The sequence below is a fragment of the Bemisia tabaci genome, chromosome 5 (genome assembly GCF_918797505.1).
Source record: "Bemisia tabaci chromosome 5, PGI_BMITA_v3".
NCBI classification, from domain to species: domain Eukaryota; kingdom Metazoa; phylum Arthropoda; class Insecta; order Hemiptera; family Aleyrodidae; genus Bemisia; species Bemisia tabaci.
The window spans coordinates 7739134-7756683 of record NC_092797.1 but is presented as its reverse complement, the minus strand read 5'-3'; the positions used below and the strand labels follow the sequence as shown (position 1 = coordinate 7756683).

At 35.8% G+C, this 17550-nt stretch overlaps 1 protein-coding gene across 5 annotated transcripts in view; it reads left to right on the top strand.

Moving 5' to 3' along the window:
* gem (transcription factor CP2 like gemini) overlaps window positions 1-17550 on the top strand; it is an 81846-nt gene that overhangs the window by 27899 nt on the left and 36397 nt on the right. For 2 of the 5 annotated variants that reach the window (XM_019048265.2, XM_019048267.2), the window contains exons 2-9: window positions 5700-6867; window positions 8092-8209; window positions 10110-10190; window positions 11695-11798; window positions 12647-12773; window positions 13327-13471; window positions 14021-14233; window positions 16735-16878. In XM_019048265.2, coding sequence (XP_018903810.2) covers window positions 6627-6867; window positions 8092-8209; window positions 10110-10190; window positions 11695-11798; window positions 12647-12773; window positions 13327-13471; window positions 14021-14233; window positions 16735-16878 — 1173 coding nt within the window. In that variant the 5' untranslated portion in view covers window positions 5700-6626. Of the gene's footprint in view, window positions 1-5699; window positions 6868-7807; window positions 7857-8091; window positions 8210-10109; window positions 10191-11694; window positions 11799-12646; window positions 12774-13326; window positions 13472-14020; window positions 14234-16734; window positions 16879-17550 lie in introns of those variants that run through there. The other 3 variants (XM_019048269.2, XM_019048268.2, XM_072301151.1) reach the window with 3 other exon arrangements.

Genomic DNA, 17550 nt, shown 5'->3' with positions numbered 1-17550 from the left:
CTCATATGTTGTTTCTAAATTTAGCCAAAAATAGCATTTGCGAAGCATATAGTTCTTTTTCCCGAAGTAATATTTAAACTTTTGTAATAAGGAACTGCTATCTCTGGTTTGATTCAGAAACAACATATTGAAGGTGGAACTACAGAAATGCGTATCTCGGTAGCGGTGTTTCAAAATCTTCGCTCCTATTTTATTTTTTAAAAAGAAACCAAACCAACATCATTGCTTGCAATTTGCGCAGAATATTCTCTACACAACAAATAAACGAAATTTTCCGGAAATGACGTTTTCAGATAACTTTGCCCTTTTCGTTGTATACGTGGAATTAGGAATTCCCTATACCCCGCGTATTCAGCAAAAGAGGCAAAATTATCTAAAACGGGCTCTAGTAAGTTTCCATGTAGAAAGAAAGAAAGTAGTGAAAGAGTGCGGGAATTCCGCAAGAAGGCCCGGAATTTGTTCCATTTTTTTGTCATTCTTGTCGCGATTTGAGCAAAAAATTCAAATTTTTGAAATTTTTCGAATTTCGTCAATTAAAGGCATCAAAGGTACCTTAAAAAGTACTGAATTTTTCTGTTGGCTTTTAAGTTCTTGGGAATGTACTGAAAAAGTCCTGATAAGTACTATAAGCACGATAAGTACTAAAAGTATTGATTTTTGGCCAGCCTGTTTTAGTAGACACACTGCTATTGCAAAACGTAGTCCATTTTTTGTAAACTTACAGCTTACGTGATTTGACACGGGCTTCGCACGCAAGTTGATTTCCGTTGTAAACGCACTGTCGGTTGCCCAACAATCCAACATTTACTAGGTCGCCTATCTCTTTTACCAAATTCCCGGCTTGGAAAGGGGGAATCTCTTTTATCTCAGGTCTATCGGCCTTTTGCAAATATTGACGCAAAATACGAGGTTTTCGACTTTTAGTCAGGTTCTACGAACGGTCAGGTTGTGGACTCATACAATGACGGGGCATCAATGATCGATTTTCGATATTTCCGCATTTGAAGCCGTAGTAAAGAATCGATTATGAAAGTGTCCGTTGCAAACATTCTGTTTATCAATCCTTTTCCATAGGTTTATACGGTAGATCAATCGATATAATAAAGTATGCCACGTCACTAGAGTCTGGACTCGCAATGTTCGCCAGAAATCGGCGACAAAGAATCCTTAGTCGCTCTTCAAAAAGCTCATCCTTACACACAGAGAGAAATATTTGTGCTTTTTTGTTACTTTAGGTTAACAGTGGAAGGGAAACACAAATCTTGGATCAAAATCGCACTTAATTTATGTTTATATTAGCCTAGAAAACAATAAGAAACTAAGGAAACCGCATGTATAACCGAAAGCTCAGGTTACTTTACCTTCCATATTAACCGAAGCTTAATGTTATTCAGGGCCGGATTTACCTACCTGCCGCCCATGGGCAGCCTGTATTTTGCCGCCCCCTTCTCATTCGTTTTGAAACATCAATAAAAACCATCAAGTGAACGTGCCGAAGGGAGAGGGGTGCATAAAACGCGTTTACCGACTCGTGTTGAATACATTTTTTGCGAAAGCCCTGTCAACTTTACTAGTAAAAGTTCACGGAACTTTGCGCGAAAGTTAAGTTCCGTAAACATATCTCTGTGTGAACAAGATCCTCCATTTATTATAATAAATGAACCAAAAAATTGAAAGAAGAAACATAAATGTGGTTTAATAATTTTAACTTCCGCCACTGCGCCGGGCTGATCGTACTGTGTTTGGCGCAATGCGTGAAGTATTCCTGCAGTCTTGTAGGCGCTACGCGTTTCACGCCAACCGCTCCTGACCGCACTGTGTTTGACACAATGAGTGAAGTATTCATGCAGTCTTGTAGGCGCTAATATGTGTTACATGTCGACCGCCATGCCGAGGGCTTGTCCTTTTCATCACAAGTCCTCGTCATCATTCCTTTCTGCGCCGAGCCCCAAGCCAAATTGCGTGTTCAGTTCCTCTCTTAACTCGACTAATTAAAGATGCTGTCTCTTTTATCACCAAAAAACGATAAAATTAGAAATTACATACACTCATGATGAAGCGAGAAAAGTTAGGGAATTTCGCTGCGAAAATGTTTTCCTCCCGCCAAAACATTACAATTTTTCACTCTCACGGCATCACGCGCTCTGAATGGTTTGTTGTGATTAGAATTATTAACAAAATCTAGCTAAAAAAACGCTGGAAAAAACGGGAAAAGTCGAGGATTTTTATTAAAATATCTGCGAAGACAGGGAATTTGTAAATCCAAGAGAACTCGTCACCCTTCGAACAGAGATAAACGCGCTAGGTCGTGATTCTCTTCGTCGTTGCCGGAAACGGTCTGTAGCGGTTGTAAATTGCACTATTTGGCAACGCTGCCACATACCGAAGATAGTAAACAATTGATAGAATTCAATATCTTCTTATTTCAAAGTTGATTAAATGAGAAGACTTATAAGAAGGTAATAAGCCAGCCGATAAAGTCAGGCGAGTAATTGCCGCATGAATAGCCTTTTTTTTCTTCATACATTTATTATTCATTTCCAGGGTGTCTACAAGTTTGGAATTTTCGGAAAGTATGGAAATAGTACTGATTTTTTAAGTTAGGTCCGGAAGTACTGAAAAAGTGCGGAACTTCCGCAAGAAGGTCCAGAATTTTTCATTTTTTGTCATATATTTGTCGCAATTTGAGCGAGGAATTCGAATTTTTGAAATTTTTCGAATCTCGACAATGGACCACTAGACAAGGTACGAATTTCAGCATTCTGATGCATGTTACTCGACCAAAATTTCACGTAAAATACGATACGCACAACGAAAATTACCGAAATCAACTCCTTACGAAGATATTCAATGATTCCTGATGCGTGAATTCAAACTACCCGCTCATGAAAACTCAATGCTCTACGTGATTCACATCGCGCGCTAAACGTTATCATGACAGTCTCTGCGATATAAAAATCTAGCAACCTCAATCTTGACGCTATGGCTCAGCTATAGCAAATCGCTTATCGTTTGAAAAACACATGGCGGGAAATGAACATTGTTAGGTTGAGAAGCTTGCTGAAACCGTTGTAGTGCGCGATTTGACTCACGTAGAGCTTTGAGTTTCTTGTGAGCGGGCAGTTCAAATTCCTCGTAACCAATGTGAAATGAAAACGTTAATATCTTCGTTAGGAGTTGGTTTCAGTAATTTTCGTTGTGCGAATCGTGTTCTACGTGAAATTCTTGTTAAGAAACATGTATCAGATTGTTTAAATTCGTACCATGGCTAATGGTCCATTGGAGGTACTGAAAAAGTACTGAATATGGAATGTTAAGAAGGTCCTGAATTTCTTGGGAATGTACTGAAAAAGTACTGTAAAAGCACTGATTTTTGGCCAGCCTGCTTCAGTAGACACCCCGATTTCTTTTTTTCAATTTTATTGAACACTGAAACTGCCTTGTCTTCGTGCAACGACGACGTATGACTATGACTACAATGGGTGACACATTTTGTTATCATCCACAGGAAAAGTTTAAGGCGCTCCATATTTTTCAATGACTTGATCTGGATGCAACTATTCGTGTTCTCGAGATGTCCGTGTTGCATACACAAAAAATTGCGGGCGCTCTGGTTCCGTCAGGCACAACGTACGGCTGCAGCTGTTAGTTCTCAAGAGTTTCCTATGTTGCATTTACAGTCGTGTTTACCATGAAATCCTCGAAATTTGAATTAGCCCTATTGCATCATGGCAGCGTTGTCAAATGGTGCAAATTTGCCACCAAAATCAGGTTTACAATGGCATCGCGGATGTCAATACCGCAAATTAATACCGATAATATTTCCGCACTTTGCACCATCATGCAACTTTGCCATGATGCAACGGGGCTAATTCGAATTTCAAGGATTTCATGGTAAGCACGATTGTAAATGCAACGTAGAAAAATCTTGAGAACTAATAGCAGCCGTACGCTCTTGTGCAGCCGTATGTTGCACAATAGAACGAGTCAATAAGGGAAGTCGAACAAAATTTGGAAACTTTAAGAAACTCATAGCTCCATTATTACAAAACGTCGAGATCTTAAAAGTGGTTCCATTGATTTTCTCGTAAAATTTACATCATGAAGTAACAACTTTAAAAGTTGAAGAAATGAACATCTTAATTTGCATTTTTAGTAAAAGAATTCAACTCCGACCTCTCTCATTGACTCGATCAACCCTGCGTTGTGCCTAACAAAACCAGAGCGCCCGCAATTTTTTGTGTATGCAATACGGACATCCCGAGAACACGAATAGTTGCATCCAGACCAAACCATTAAAAAAGCCGGAGCGCCCGCAATTTTTTGTGTATGCAACACGGATATCTCGAGAACACGAGTTGTTGCATCCAGACCAATAAGCCATTAAAAAAAACTTAAACTTTTCCCGTTGATGATAACTAAATCTCACTCACTGCCCTTATAAGTCGACGTTTCACGAAGACAGGGCAGTTTCAGTTTTTAATTTAAATGTAGAAAATGAATGAGTAAATTAATGCCAAATATATAAATAAAATTAAAACTATTTATGCAGGAATTATTCACTCGACTCAATCGGTAATCTCACACTTCACCTTCTTCTGAATCCTTATTTTGAATCACATTATCTTCCTGTGAACATTTAATTTACTCAGAAATATATGAAAACCGTATCCTATTAATTATTTACTATCTTCGATTTGTGGCAGAGTTGCCAAGTAGTGCAATTTGCGGGACCGTTATCGGAAAAAACCTATCGTGATCATCGCTGTTTGCAGGGTGAGGGTGCCAAGTTCTTTTGGATTTAAAAATTCCCTGGCATTTTAGATGTTTTGAACGTAAGAAACTCCGACTTTTTCCTAACTTTTCAATGTCATTTGCCATGATTTCTGATAAAAAGTATTATCATTGAAAGTTCTGAACGCCAAGTACCTGTGAGTTAGCAAAAACATTTCTAAATCACGACTTTTCAAAATCTTCAATTTTCTCTTTAGATTAAGAAATGAACCTCGTTGATCAGAATGCTTACAGAATTTTCTACATTTATGATAATCCTTAGAGAAAAAGAGAGGCAAATTTTTTCGGGAAGTGAGTTTTTTTGAGTTGAATTACAAAATGGGTTTGAAAACGGAAAACGCTAAACTTTTTTTTGGTGCACTAGAGAGTAAACCATGAGCGTTTTAAGTAGAAATCAGACAATCGAATTCTTCGTTCGTATCTTCCGTAAAAGTTTGATGAGGGATCATGCATTATTTGCTTATTTTCATACATTTTCCAATGTCTGGTGGTTGATTCCCTCTGTCAAATCATTTGTATGTTGATAATCTTGAGGAAAAAACCCCTTCAAAACGGTGGAAAGGCAGTTTGTCTTACATCACGTAAGAAAAAACTCCTCTTTGTTAGCTCATCCATGAATGCACGCACCACGTAAGTACCTACGATCTAAGTAGGGAAGTGATATGCTCTTATGTTGCCTCTTAATTGATCAAATCAATGATAAATAATTAATCAATAATTAATTAATTATCAATAATTAATTTTTGGATTAATTTCATGTATCTAACATTTAGCCGTATATTTCATGTGATTGTTTGAAACGATTTGAGTTAGTTCCTAGGTGTGTTCTAAAATCTTGTTTTATTTATTTTTAAAGTTCTGGTTACAAACGGCTTCTAATTTATGTATTCTTTTATTTGTTCCAGTTCTGCTGAATGTATAGTGGACTTCTCCGCTTGCTTACCTCTCTTCGGCGCTCTAAGTGGATTCCAAAGCGTGAAAAGAAAAGATCGTGTTTGATGAATTTTTCCTGGTTAATCATCCTGGCTCTGCTGGCAAAGCGTTGAAAGTTACTTTTCACTAGTTACATAAGTGTCGCTTTTTTAAATTTTTCATTAAAATAGACTTGTTTTCTTAAATTCTTTTACTCTAATTTAAAATGATAAAAGGTTAAAGGCCAACTTTTAACAAAACTTTCTTCCCCCTAAGTATGAACTATACTTATTCCTCTAAAAAGTATATAAAGAACTTTCTCATGGAATTATCAAAAAAATGTTATACCTAGATGCTTTTTCTGTGATATTAGTGCCATTCTGGACTGTTTGAATGTCTTCTACGATGTCTGTTCCACGTCAATACACCAGCTGCACATCAATTTGACAGGACCAAGAAGGATGGTCAAAAAAAGAAGATAGCTAGAGGCAACTCTTGAAAGTTTTGTCACAATGCTGCTGTAGAAAGAAGAAGAACTTTTTCTGGCTATGCAAAAATTAAATGCTGTTTTACCATATTCCATTAGACATAATTTCATATTTGTGGTGCTAACTTATATCGCGATGGCTTTGGCATTCCTTCAAGTTACTCATTCTGAATGTCCTGAAAAGAACAGTAAGGACCCCCCGCGTGGGTCTCTCTAAACTCTGTCTCAAACACTACGTCAGTATTGTGCGCGATATCAGTATTTTATTGTTAGCTACGGTAAATTAATGAGTTAAGCAGGACTTAAGTTTTTAAGTTTGAACGTACCTAATGAATTTACCTCGGGGCATATTAATGGTGTTAAATTCAACTACTGTTACGGCACTCCTCTTGCCTGGAGCTCTGATTAATACTACACAATTCTATCCCCTTTAATGGATTACGTATTTCGAATGATGGATCAGCCCTTCCTGGAGGAGTCAGAGCAAGATGAGAGCAATCTTCTTTGGAATGAGAGCGCTCCGCAGTGGGCAGTCAATCCCACAGAAGATGGTGCAGCGAAGAAAAGAAAAGCCTGGACCAATGAGTTTGAATCGACTAAAATCTTGAAGTTGGACACTGGGACTAGTCAAAACGCAACTGTCAACAGTACAGAAGATTCGCCCAGAGAAACTGGTAATTTATCGGTCCTCACATCTTCCTAGTTTCATTTTTATTTTTTTCCCTTTCCTGCTGAACAAGTTTTTCAAAGCTCCTCTCATGCTCTTAACAAGTTTCATTTTACAATACATTGATAGCATTTGGCACAATGAAACTTCATCCTAAAAAATTTCATCATATATTTCTTATTTGTTGCGGAGAATGTCGTCTACTATTTTTCCCATGGAAGGTAATGTTGAGTAATAGGTACTTACTTGAACCATCAAAACAGAGTTGATGAGTCACATGAAGTCAAGAAAGCAGTCGCAGGAATTTTTATTCTCATTTTAATAGTTTTCTCTGCAAGTAGATCAAAACGAAGATGAAAATAATAATTTGTTTTATATATCTTTCTGTGGTGTGAATAGTTACAAAGAGCAAATGAAAAGTTACAGGAAGTCATTGTTGTTCAAATGGAATTTGGCATCTTTGTACTTTATTATTCCGCAATTTATTGAATGTTTTGCACTCAATTCATCTATATTTGTGTAAGTAATTTTAATTTGTATGTTTTTCTTTTCCGAAGTAGTTTTTTTCTTTTTTTGGGGTGGGATGCATTGACACTTAAAACTCTCACTCATCACTGGTTCTACTTTTTGTTATCTGTTCAATGAATTTGCCAATTTTCTAAAGAAAAATCGAAGTTTACACAGTTCCCCAATTCTTCATAGAAAAATCTTGAGGATCAAGTAAACAGCATTTGATAAGAGTAAAAGACAAACAATAACGAAATATTTACTATCAACTTTTGCAGAAACATGTAATCGTGAGTAAAAGTGCCTTTCATGTAAGCGCATCATTTAAAATAATTCCTAAACAATTAATGAATGACTAAAGGTCGTGTTGATAATGAGTGGTATACTTTCTGATAAGAGAACTGTTTCCCCAAGCCCAATCTATATTTTGATTGAGTTTTACCATTCGTCATATTATGAGGAAGCACTTCAGGAATTTAGTTGCTTCAGGTTGGTGTTTTCATCCGTCTTTTTTCGGGAATTTTTTTTGTTGCCCCAACTTTTCTGAAAATACTTTATTTTTTATTCAATTTTCTCCCTTTAGGAAATAATCCTCCATTACCTGTCGTCCCTGTTTCTTTATTAGTATTCTTTGTTGTTACGTCCATTTTGTTCATCTTGAATTTTCCACCCTCTTGGCATTGCTTCGTTAATTTTTTTTATTATTTTTTTGACGTATTTTCAGGGAATAAAATAAATTCTTGGCAACAAGTAGAAGATCTTGCCGAAAATTTGGTAGCAGACTTGGATGGAAGTTTCTCTGGGCTCAGTGTTGATCTTGTGTCTGGCCAATACAATATCAGGTAAACATGAATTCTGTAGCATACATTCAATTTTGGTTTGGTTATAATACTAATCCCTACCAACCTCCTTTCCCTGAATGCCAAATCCAGTCCTTTTCGCAGGAACCTGATTTTTGTCTGCTTCACTTACGTTTTCTTTTTTGATTATCATTTTTCAATTAATGTTAAACAATTCATTGGTGTCAGTTTAAATGCATGGTTAAAATCTCGATTAACTTCATTGTTTTGATGCAGTATTTGCTGAAAATTCGATGGTAAAAAGAGTTTATCCCACTTCTGTTTTATCGATTTGATAAGTATTCTTGTCCGATATAAATGAAAAGGAGGTAGCTTTAATCTTACCATTTAAGTAGGTAGTAGGATATGTAGTCCCCCCTGTTAACCCCATCATCATTAGGATCATCATTAGATAGTCATTTAGCTAAGAAGCCGTAAAGAAGATTGCCAGACTAGGGTGTCCAATATTTGCTCGTTATAGAAAATGCATGCAGATAAATTAACTGTTACGGTGGGTGTGAGGGTGAGGGTACCTAAATAGCATAGAGAAAAAAAAGGAGGTGTTTGCATTTCGGGCATTTTGGATTTTTTTGATGACGTAGGTCGGTACAGTGACTTTTATCATCAATTTTCTTGGAAATGGTGTAATTTATGGAAAAAAGTCATTCTTCAAAAAGTGCTTGAAATTATATCATGAGTTGATTTAAGCAAGAAAATGGGACATTATGGTTCGTTTTTCATACTTCGAATTCCGGATTTCGCTGGCCAGGTTGTACCGACCTATGTCACAAGGTAAACAAACCTCAAGATGCAAACACCTTTTTTCTTCTCTATGCCTAAAAAGTGCCAGCAGAAAGTCAAATTTGAGCTGTTTTAGGAGGCAATGGAGGCATCTCTTGGCCATAGTCAAGAAGTCTCAAAACTCATTCAACCATGTATTGATTGATTTATCAATGGATTGGCAACAAGTGGGTAGTAGGTAGCTCCGCTCTTAAGATTTTCTTCAAAATCAGAATTATCCCCAAGGAAATCTTAGTTTCCCTTTAAACTTCTAAGTTCTGCTTGTATTTAAGAGGCAGATTTCCTAATATCACTCCTCAGCAAGTCTGAATCGTATCATTTGCTTTGGTTGACTGATTTTTTGGTTTTGGTTTATTCAGCTGTCTTTGTACTCTAGGCCGCCTTTTTTGCTTCTCCTTACCAGAACATGTTCATATATTTTAAATATTTATCCATGCCTTCCCTCCCCATACCTTTTCTCTCTAAAACTTCTTTATTCTTTTGGTTTACTGTAAAGCCCCAATTATCCGACTGTTTGCAGGGAGGGCCGTGTTGGATATCAAAATAGTCGGAATTCGGATAATCGAAACCGTCAATAAAAGACTGTAAAATGCTATTTTAGGCTCTGTTTGTAACCAAAGAGCATAAGCTTGGCCAATCTGCTATCATATTTGTAAAACATTGTAATTACTTCAATTGAGGAAAAAACACCAAAAACGATGTATGTATTCAGTTCTCGCCCATAACACCAGTTTTCGTTGTGTTGGGTAGCTTGTTTTTGCAGAAAAACTCAATTTGGACCACGTCAGATGGTTACTGGTCGGATAGTTAGGGTTTTACTGTGTTTGTGATTGCTAACAGAATTTTCTAAAAAATGTAATAATTATAAGGCAGAAACAGACAACAAATGAATCTTCCGGTCAGTAAAGTGCCACACATCATTCTGAGGAAGACTCGGAAATATTTCCCCAAACCATTTAATTAACTTCCTCCACTGAAATCTACTTAAATGAATTAAGATGTGGAAAATTTACTTTTCACTGTGGAAAAGTCTGATTCTTGAAATCATTTTATGTGAAATAATTATCAGTTTTTAAGAGATTTATGAAATTTTTATTTCCAGTGACGCGTTTTTGTCTCTTCCATCCTTAACTGTGTTTAAACAAGAAATTCCGTCTCCAAATACCAATACATCAGACAATTTGTAAGTTGTATTACATTCTAAGCCATAATAGAACTTTAAAACAGAAATTTTAAACATACAAGGGGACCTGAAATCCAATTTATTTAGGAAAAGCAAAAGCTGATTTAATTGCTCTAGCTATCCTAAAATAATAACTATCAATCTCTCTGTCTTTGCTTGGTTATTATTATTTTTATTTTCATTTAATCATTTTAGTTTTTTTGCAATCTTATCCTTTTTTTTCTTCTTTTTTCTGTAAGAGAGGTATACTTTTAACTCATTCCCACTCCTTTGTAGTAATTTTTTGCCTCTGCGGTACTTTTTTTGAAGGTGGTGTAAGAATGATCACAAAATTATTTTGGGAAGCGTCCCCTAACTTGCTTACTTTGTTCTCTTAAAGTTCTCTGATGTTTATTTTATTGGTTCTGGTATAATTCTAATGTATCGACGGAATTTGTATATCAACGGTGAAATTCCCGAACCACGTATCTCAGTTTGCGACATTGCAGACGTCCTCCTACCCTACTTTATTTTTTAAATAAAGCACTACTCAGTGCCAATTTTTAAAAACTTCCGTGATTTTTATTCCTCGCGCCAATTCTGAGAAAACTTTAAGGAATGAGGTTAATTTGTTCTCTTTACAAGAAGTAACACAAAAGCAGGGATTTTAAAATACGGAAAAGAGATAATCGGTTCAGGAGTTTCACCGTCAATATGCTGCTTTTATTGCATGAACCTCTTTGTTTAATTTTCCCAGATTCATGTGTATGTTACAAAGTAAGCAAGAAAAACTTGATTTGATACACATTTCATGAAAAGAAAAATTGAACAGCCTTATTAAAAAGTCCCCTTATAGTGCCACCGCACCTCCTCCCATTTCACTACACAGCACTTTGAGGGGCTCATCCTCTTATCTTTCATCTTACGATCTTCTCTTCTGTTTTTTTTGTCATTCCTGTAGTTTAATTAATGGTACTTGCATGTTACTTGGAACCAACATTTCCCTTTTTTACGTTTGAAGACTAAAAGTGACTCCTTTTTCACCGAAGTTTCCGATATTTGCACTTCATCACAGTCATCCTCTGTTTCCCCTGCCTTTCCCCTTACTCTATACTCATTTAATGAGTGCATCACTCATTTTTTCCATGTAACACGTAGAGTTATGGCCATTCAACTTTGTTCCAATTTTATAGTTAGGCCTGTTTTCATGCCAAATGATGAATCTAAGTTTTTTATCAGTTTAAGCTTTCAAAAGTCATGAAGAAATTTTACTCGAACTGTTCCCTCTCTCTTTGACGCACTAGCCAAAGCTATCATTTACCTAGTCCTAGGTTTTTGTTACCTAGGTCTTTTTTCCCGTTGGTTTGTGACGTAGTGATTCTTGAATCAGCACCACCTCTCGTTAAGTTCAAGTAAACCGGGAATGCAGAAAATTATATCAGCTTTGAAGTTAGATCTGCTCTTGCATTTGCTATTCATTATCTTTCATTGTCAATTTTCATCAATATTTGTTTTGTTTTAATAGTGTGAGTCAGCAATCGCCTACAGATAATTGCCCTGAAAAACCAGACTCCAACAACTTACAAGGCGATAAGGAACATAGTTACGAAAATACGAATTCATTTAACGGTAAGTCTATGCTTAATAGCATAGTGGTTTCTCGATATTTTTAGATTTATTTTGGCCAGTAGATTCAGATAACTTAAAAAAATTTGGATAGTTTTAAAGGGAATAGCAGCATCCAAGATCAAGGAATACATAAATATCGATGCAATATGGTTGGTCTCGTTGTACAATTTCCTATAAGAAATAAACTTTTTTTTAAAGTATTTCCGTACATGCTTAGCTTTTTTTCTGAATTATACAGTCATATCAGTGTCCATAAATCAATCCAAGGAATAATAATTTCAAAGAATTGTTTTCTGAATCATCAGAAAAATCATTGTATGCACAAATTTCTATTAAAGGATACCTATTATAGCAGGTAGATACTCAAAATTCATGGTTCTTAAAAAGTAGAGATTTTCAAGTTTCTCTCATAAAATTAAAATTACGGTCAAAGAACAGTAGAAAACATATTAATTTGTGGGTTTGAAAATGTAACAATAGTTACCAGGCTGGGGAAAAAAAGAATCGACCATCATCAGTAGGCAGTATGTGAGAGAAGGTTTTAAATACCTCTAACCCAAAAATTTTGGTTCTATGTATACAGCAAGTCGCAGTGGAATCTTTTCGACAGAAAATCAGAACTTAAAGAGGTTCAATAATGATCTCATTCCACAACACTTTAGTGAGACTGCTTTTATCGGCAGGAAATCTCATGTTTTGGAATGTCAAGTGCCTGCGAGTGAGGACAGAATCACTTTTATGCTAAATCTGTTCTGGAATTTAATTTCCACAACTATTTATTACACAAGTTAAAAATTTTGACAGTTAATATAACAACTATTTTCTTTTTTGTTGCATTCTCCCCTCAGACCGTAAGCAAAATTATCCAGCTTTTGTAAGTAAAGATGGAGAAACCTGTGGCGAATCAGATAGCGAAAATATGGTCTCATCAGTTATCCCGACTTCAACAGCATCTCCCTTGCCAGATGACTGCAGGTTTGTCTCTTAGCTCCTTAACTTCCTATAGCGCTAATTTGATCCTTAAGCACCTTTCGTATCTATATTTGTACAATTGAAGTGTATCCGAAAAATCAATTTCTTCCATTGACTCAGTGGTCCTTACCAATTAGCGTTGAAATATTTTATTTTGCAGTAGTTCAAAAAATGGTTTTTTATTGTATACTATAATATTTTAAAACAATGTGAATTCCTGTAAATAACTTTATTCAAAATAATAAAGAAAATGATATCCATTTACAGGGAAAATCTCGATTATCTGTCACTGTTTTGCCTCTGCGTTTGACAGAGAGTTATTTTTTTGTCATTGGTGATTAACGCTGCTTTTTTCAACGTATTGCCTTGTCAGGCAAATACTTAATTTAAAACAGAGAGAAAATAGTATCTAACTCACTCGCACAAAATTTGTGCAAATGAGTTACAATTTTCTCTCCATTTTAACCTTGTACAGTGTACATTCTTGCACAGTGCTGTAACCTACTGTTTATTCTACTACATAATACTTAACTTGCTTTTCTTCTTTTTATCATAGATTTCAATATGTATTGGCTGCAGCAACATCAATCGCAACCAAACAGGGTGAAGAAACCCTAACCTATTTGAATCAAGGACAATCGTACGAAATAAAATTAAAGAAGCTGGGTGACTTAACTGGTTTTCGTGGAAAAATTCTCAAGGTATGCATTTCTTTAATTTTAAAAACTTCATCAGCAGCCAGGACAGCAGGCCTTCAAATTCTAACTAATAGTTAAGTTGTTCCTCTAGACTTTCATGCTGATCTGAGTCAGCAGTATTTAACTACTGAACGTAAACTGAAACTTGAATTTCTGATAAACCGTATTTCGACAGGATAGAAAATGGTCAGCCTTTCAACTTTTTTGAATCAGCTTTTCTTTCTTGAAAATCTGAAGGGATGATTACAAATATTAAATGATTCTGTCTGTACAAGGAATAAATCTTTTTTTCTGCTTTCTGCCTTGATTTTTCGGTGATTTTTTTTGACAGCATATAATTTTCTTATCGATCCAAACCAGTTTTTCTTGTTTCAAAACCTCTCTCCATTTTTGCATACAATCTGTCAGTTGTCCAATTTGTGGCCAATAAACATTTAGTTTTGTAGATTATTCAGGATTTTTACAATGTTTTTTACACATATCTGTCTCAGGGATTGTCTTTATTTTTTATTGCAGTCAAATTAATTTTTTATCTTTTTCTTTCATAAACAGTCTGTCGTGCGTGTGATGTTTCATGATCGACGTTTACAGTACACAGAGCGGGAACAAATGGCGAATTGGCGCGCAACCCATCCAAGCGATAGACTTCTTGAAGTCGATCTACCGCTATCGTACGGTATTTGTGATCTCGAACAAGATGACAAAATGATTAATACAATTGAGTTCTTGTGGGACCCAACAAATGAAGTTGGTGTCTACATAAAGGTAATTTTTCATGTATTTTGAATTTGTGTATTTTTGCTCAACGGTTTGCCGAAATCTTGTCACCATTGTTGAAACACAACATTGAGAGCAGGGGCAACCTTGTAATAATCCAATATTGATTCATGGAAAAATGTTTTTGCGCAAGCAATCAGCTCTCAGCCGGAGCAGCTTGAGATTTTCAACTTCAGCAGGCAGGCCTCTCTCAAGCATTGTAATTTCCTCTTAGAGTAGAATTATAAGTCCATCCACTTAAGACCTTGGCGGGAAACCCTCTATCTGCTCCAGGCTGAACTATGATTTTTCTCTGCTTCATTCTGTGTTTGTGGTAGCCCTTGGGCAGGCAATAGACCACTAAACAAGGTATAAATTTAACCATTCTAATATTAGTTTGCTCTCCAAAATTTCACGCAGAACACAATTTGCCGATTGAAAATTACTGAGATCAACTCAACTTTAACCATTCTAATATTAGTTTGCTCTTCAAAATTTCACGTAGAACACAATTTGCCGTTTGAAAATTACTGAGATCAACTCGACTTTAACCATTCTAATATTAGTTTGCTCTTCAAAATTTCACGTAGAACACAATTTGCCGATTGAAAATTACTGAGATCAACTCTCAACCAAGATATTAACTTTATTATCTAACATTGGATACAACTTATTTGTGTTTCCCACTAAAGTGAAATACATGACTCCTTGAATCAAATTGCTCACTACAATGGTTTTCGCAGGCTTCTCAATAAGCAGTGTTCCCTCTCCATCTTGTGTTGTTTGGAGTGTAAACAACAAGCACATAGCTGAGCCAAAGTGCTGAGTTTGAGGTTGTCATATTTTTATACTGTAGAGACTGTTCTGGTATTGTTTAGTATGCAGCTTGACTCAAATAGATTATTGTTTGTGCTATGAGCGGCAAGTTTGAGTTTATGCATTGAAAAACGTCAATGGCTTGGTGAGGAGTTACTTTTAGTAATTTTCGTTATACAACACATGTTCTATTTGGAATGTTGAAGAGGAAACATAAATCATAATCCTTAAATTCGCACCTTGTCTATAAGTACATTAGCCCAGAGCTGGTCTCCAAACTCTAATCCTAAAGTCTAATGTATTCTTTAATCAGACAGACGCTCTTTTAATGCTTTCAGTGTAGATGAACTTTTTTTGCATTAATGCTTTCAATTGAGCAATGATGCGGTGCAGCACATTTTAAATCCTAAGAAGTTAATCCGCAATAAACTCTTGTGAATATTTTGCAGGATGTTTCAAAACGAATTTCTCTCTAACCTCCACTGTATCTGGATGAAAAGTCAAATGATTGAAATTTACAGCAACAATCCAGTTTAAAAAATCCGTGAACTTGAAAAATCTCTCTTAAATCAAGTGAAAGGACCCTGCAAGCAAAACCATGGAGTTTGGCATGAGCTTAGTTTTATTGTTATTCGATATGATGTTCTTTACGACAGCCGAAGCTCATTAAGCTCTAAAAATCAAACTTTCTATGTGCCATTTTTGAGAAAAGCAGTGCTGAAATTGTCACCTTCCAGGCAAAGGATCACAAGCGTCATGCGAGTTTAAAAATTTCCGCCGCCATTTTATTTCTTTACTGAGAAATTGTTGGTTGAATCTGTTTGGAAATTTCACTAAATTTTATCGGCAGCACAAAGAAAATTCAGTGAAATTTTCGGACAGCTTTGTTGAACAATTTCTCTGTAAAAGAGTAAAATGGCGGCGAAAATTTTTAAACTTCGCATGGCGCTTGTGATACTTTGCCTGGAAGGTGACGAAATGTGCCATTTTTGAGAAAAGCAGTGCTGAAATGTGATTTTTTTCAGCATTTTTATACATACAGTGAAAAGATCGCAACATCAAAATAGTGATCGTGGAGAGCCTTTGTCTTTCGGTAGCCGAGAATAGAAGACAAATGGAAAGAAATTAAGTTCCTCCAAATGAGTGCGCAGCACAGCGTCCACATGTATATATGTAATGACAGTTTCACATCTTTCCAAGAAATTGCACTTAAGAATGATGACAAATTCAACTTTCAGCTTTGCTTTTCTCTACATGAGCAAACAGAAAGCTCAATTTTGAAATCTCGGTGTGCTCACAAGGTAGCAAAGAACATCATATTGAAAAGTAACAAAATTTGACGGGAAGCAGATTTTTCGGTTTTCTGTGCAGTGTCTTTTAGACTGGCTACTGAGACAATGCTTATTTCAACACATAAAAATTTGAATGAATCAAAGGGAATCATTTTTAATTCTTGGTTGGAGAATTTGTCATTATTAGAAAACAAAATAGTATGTTGGAGTTTTTTGTCAACATGCGTTAAAAATTCAGCATGAAGCTGAAAATCTCCATACAGACGGAAAAGGCTTATATGAGCACAATGTTCCTCAAAGAGATATGCTCTTTGGTACCCTGGTTTCGTCCATTCGTCGTTTGTAAAAAAAAGTAATTGACCAACAGGGCTATTTTCTGATACCTTTTCTTACTCATCACAGGTCAATTGTATCAGCACCGAGTTCACACCGAAGAAACATGGCGGGGAAAAAGGTGTTCCTTTTCGCATCCAAGTTGAAACTTATTTACAGGGGAAGGTCCCTCATTGTCTCCATGCTGCTTCTTGTCAAATTAAAGTATTTAAGGTAAGAACCTTTTTTCTAATGACATTTTGTGTGATTTTGTTCTAATATTATGGACATTTAAGTTAAATATTAGTCAAACATTATGGAACTAATCAGTATTCGAGGAAACACCCCTAAAGTCCATTTTACTAACCTCCAGCATCAATAAATTTTTAGGAATTAAGTTTGGAATTAAAAGCAAATACAGGAAAAGTGTTGTGAGTATGGTTGGCATCCCTCGCAAAATGAATGACAACTTGGAATGTGCAATGTAATGATTTATTGAACTGAAAACTTCATGATGAATGATGCTGAAGAGTGCAGTCAGTGACAAGAGAGAGGGAACATATCGGAAGCCGAAGTGCAAACCCCTGTATCTCTCTTTGCAACGTCGCAGACTTCCTTTTGTATTTTATTTTTAATTGGAAAACTAGTGAACTTAATTTCTTGAAAACTGACGTAATTTTTCTTCTCTATTAGCAGAATATTTCATAGAAATTTCCAGCTATATGGTTGACTTGCTTTGTTTAAAAAAAAAAAAAAAAAAAAATTAAATAGGAGTACTTAGATATTTTGAATCAACGCAATGGACATATGTGGTGTTGCACTTTAGCCATCAATAATTAAAGCAGTGCAATATCAAACGTGAAAATCATAATCAATAATGAGCATCTGGTGACAAAATGCACCAGT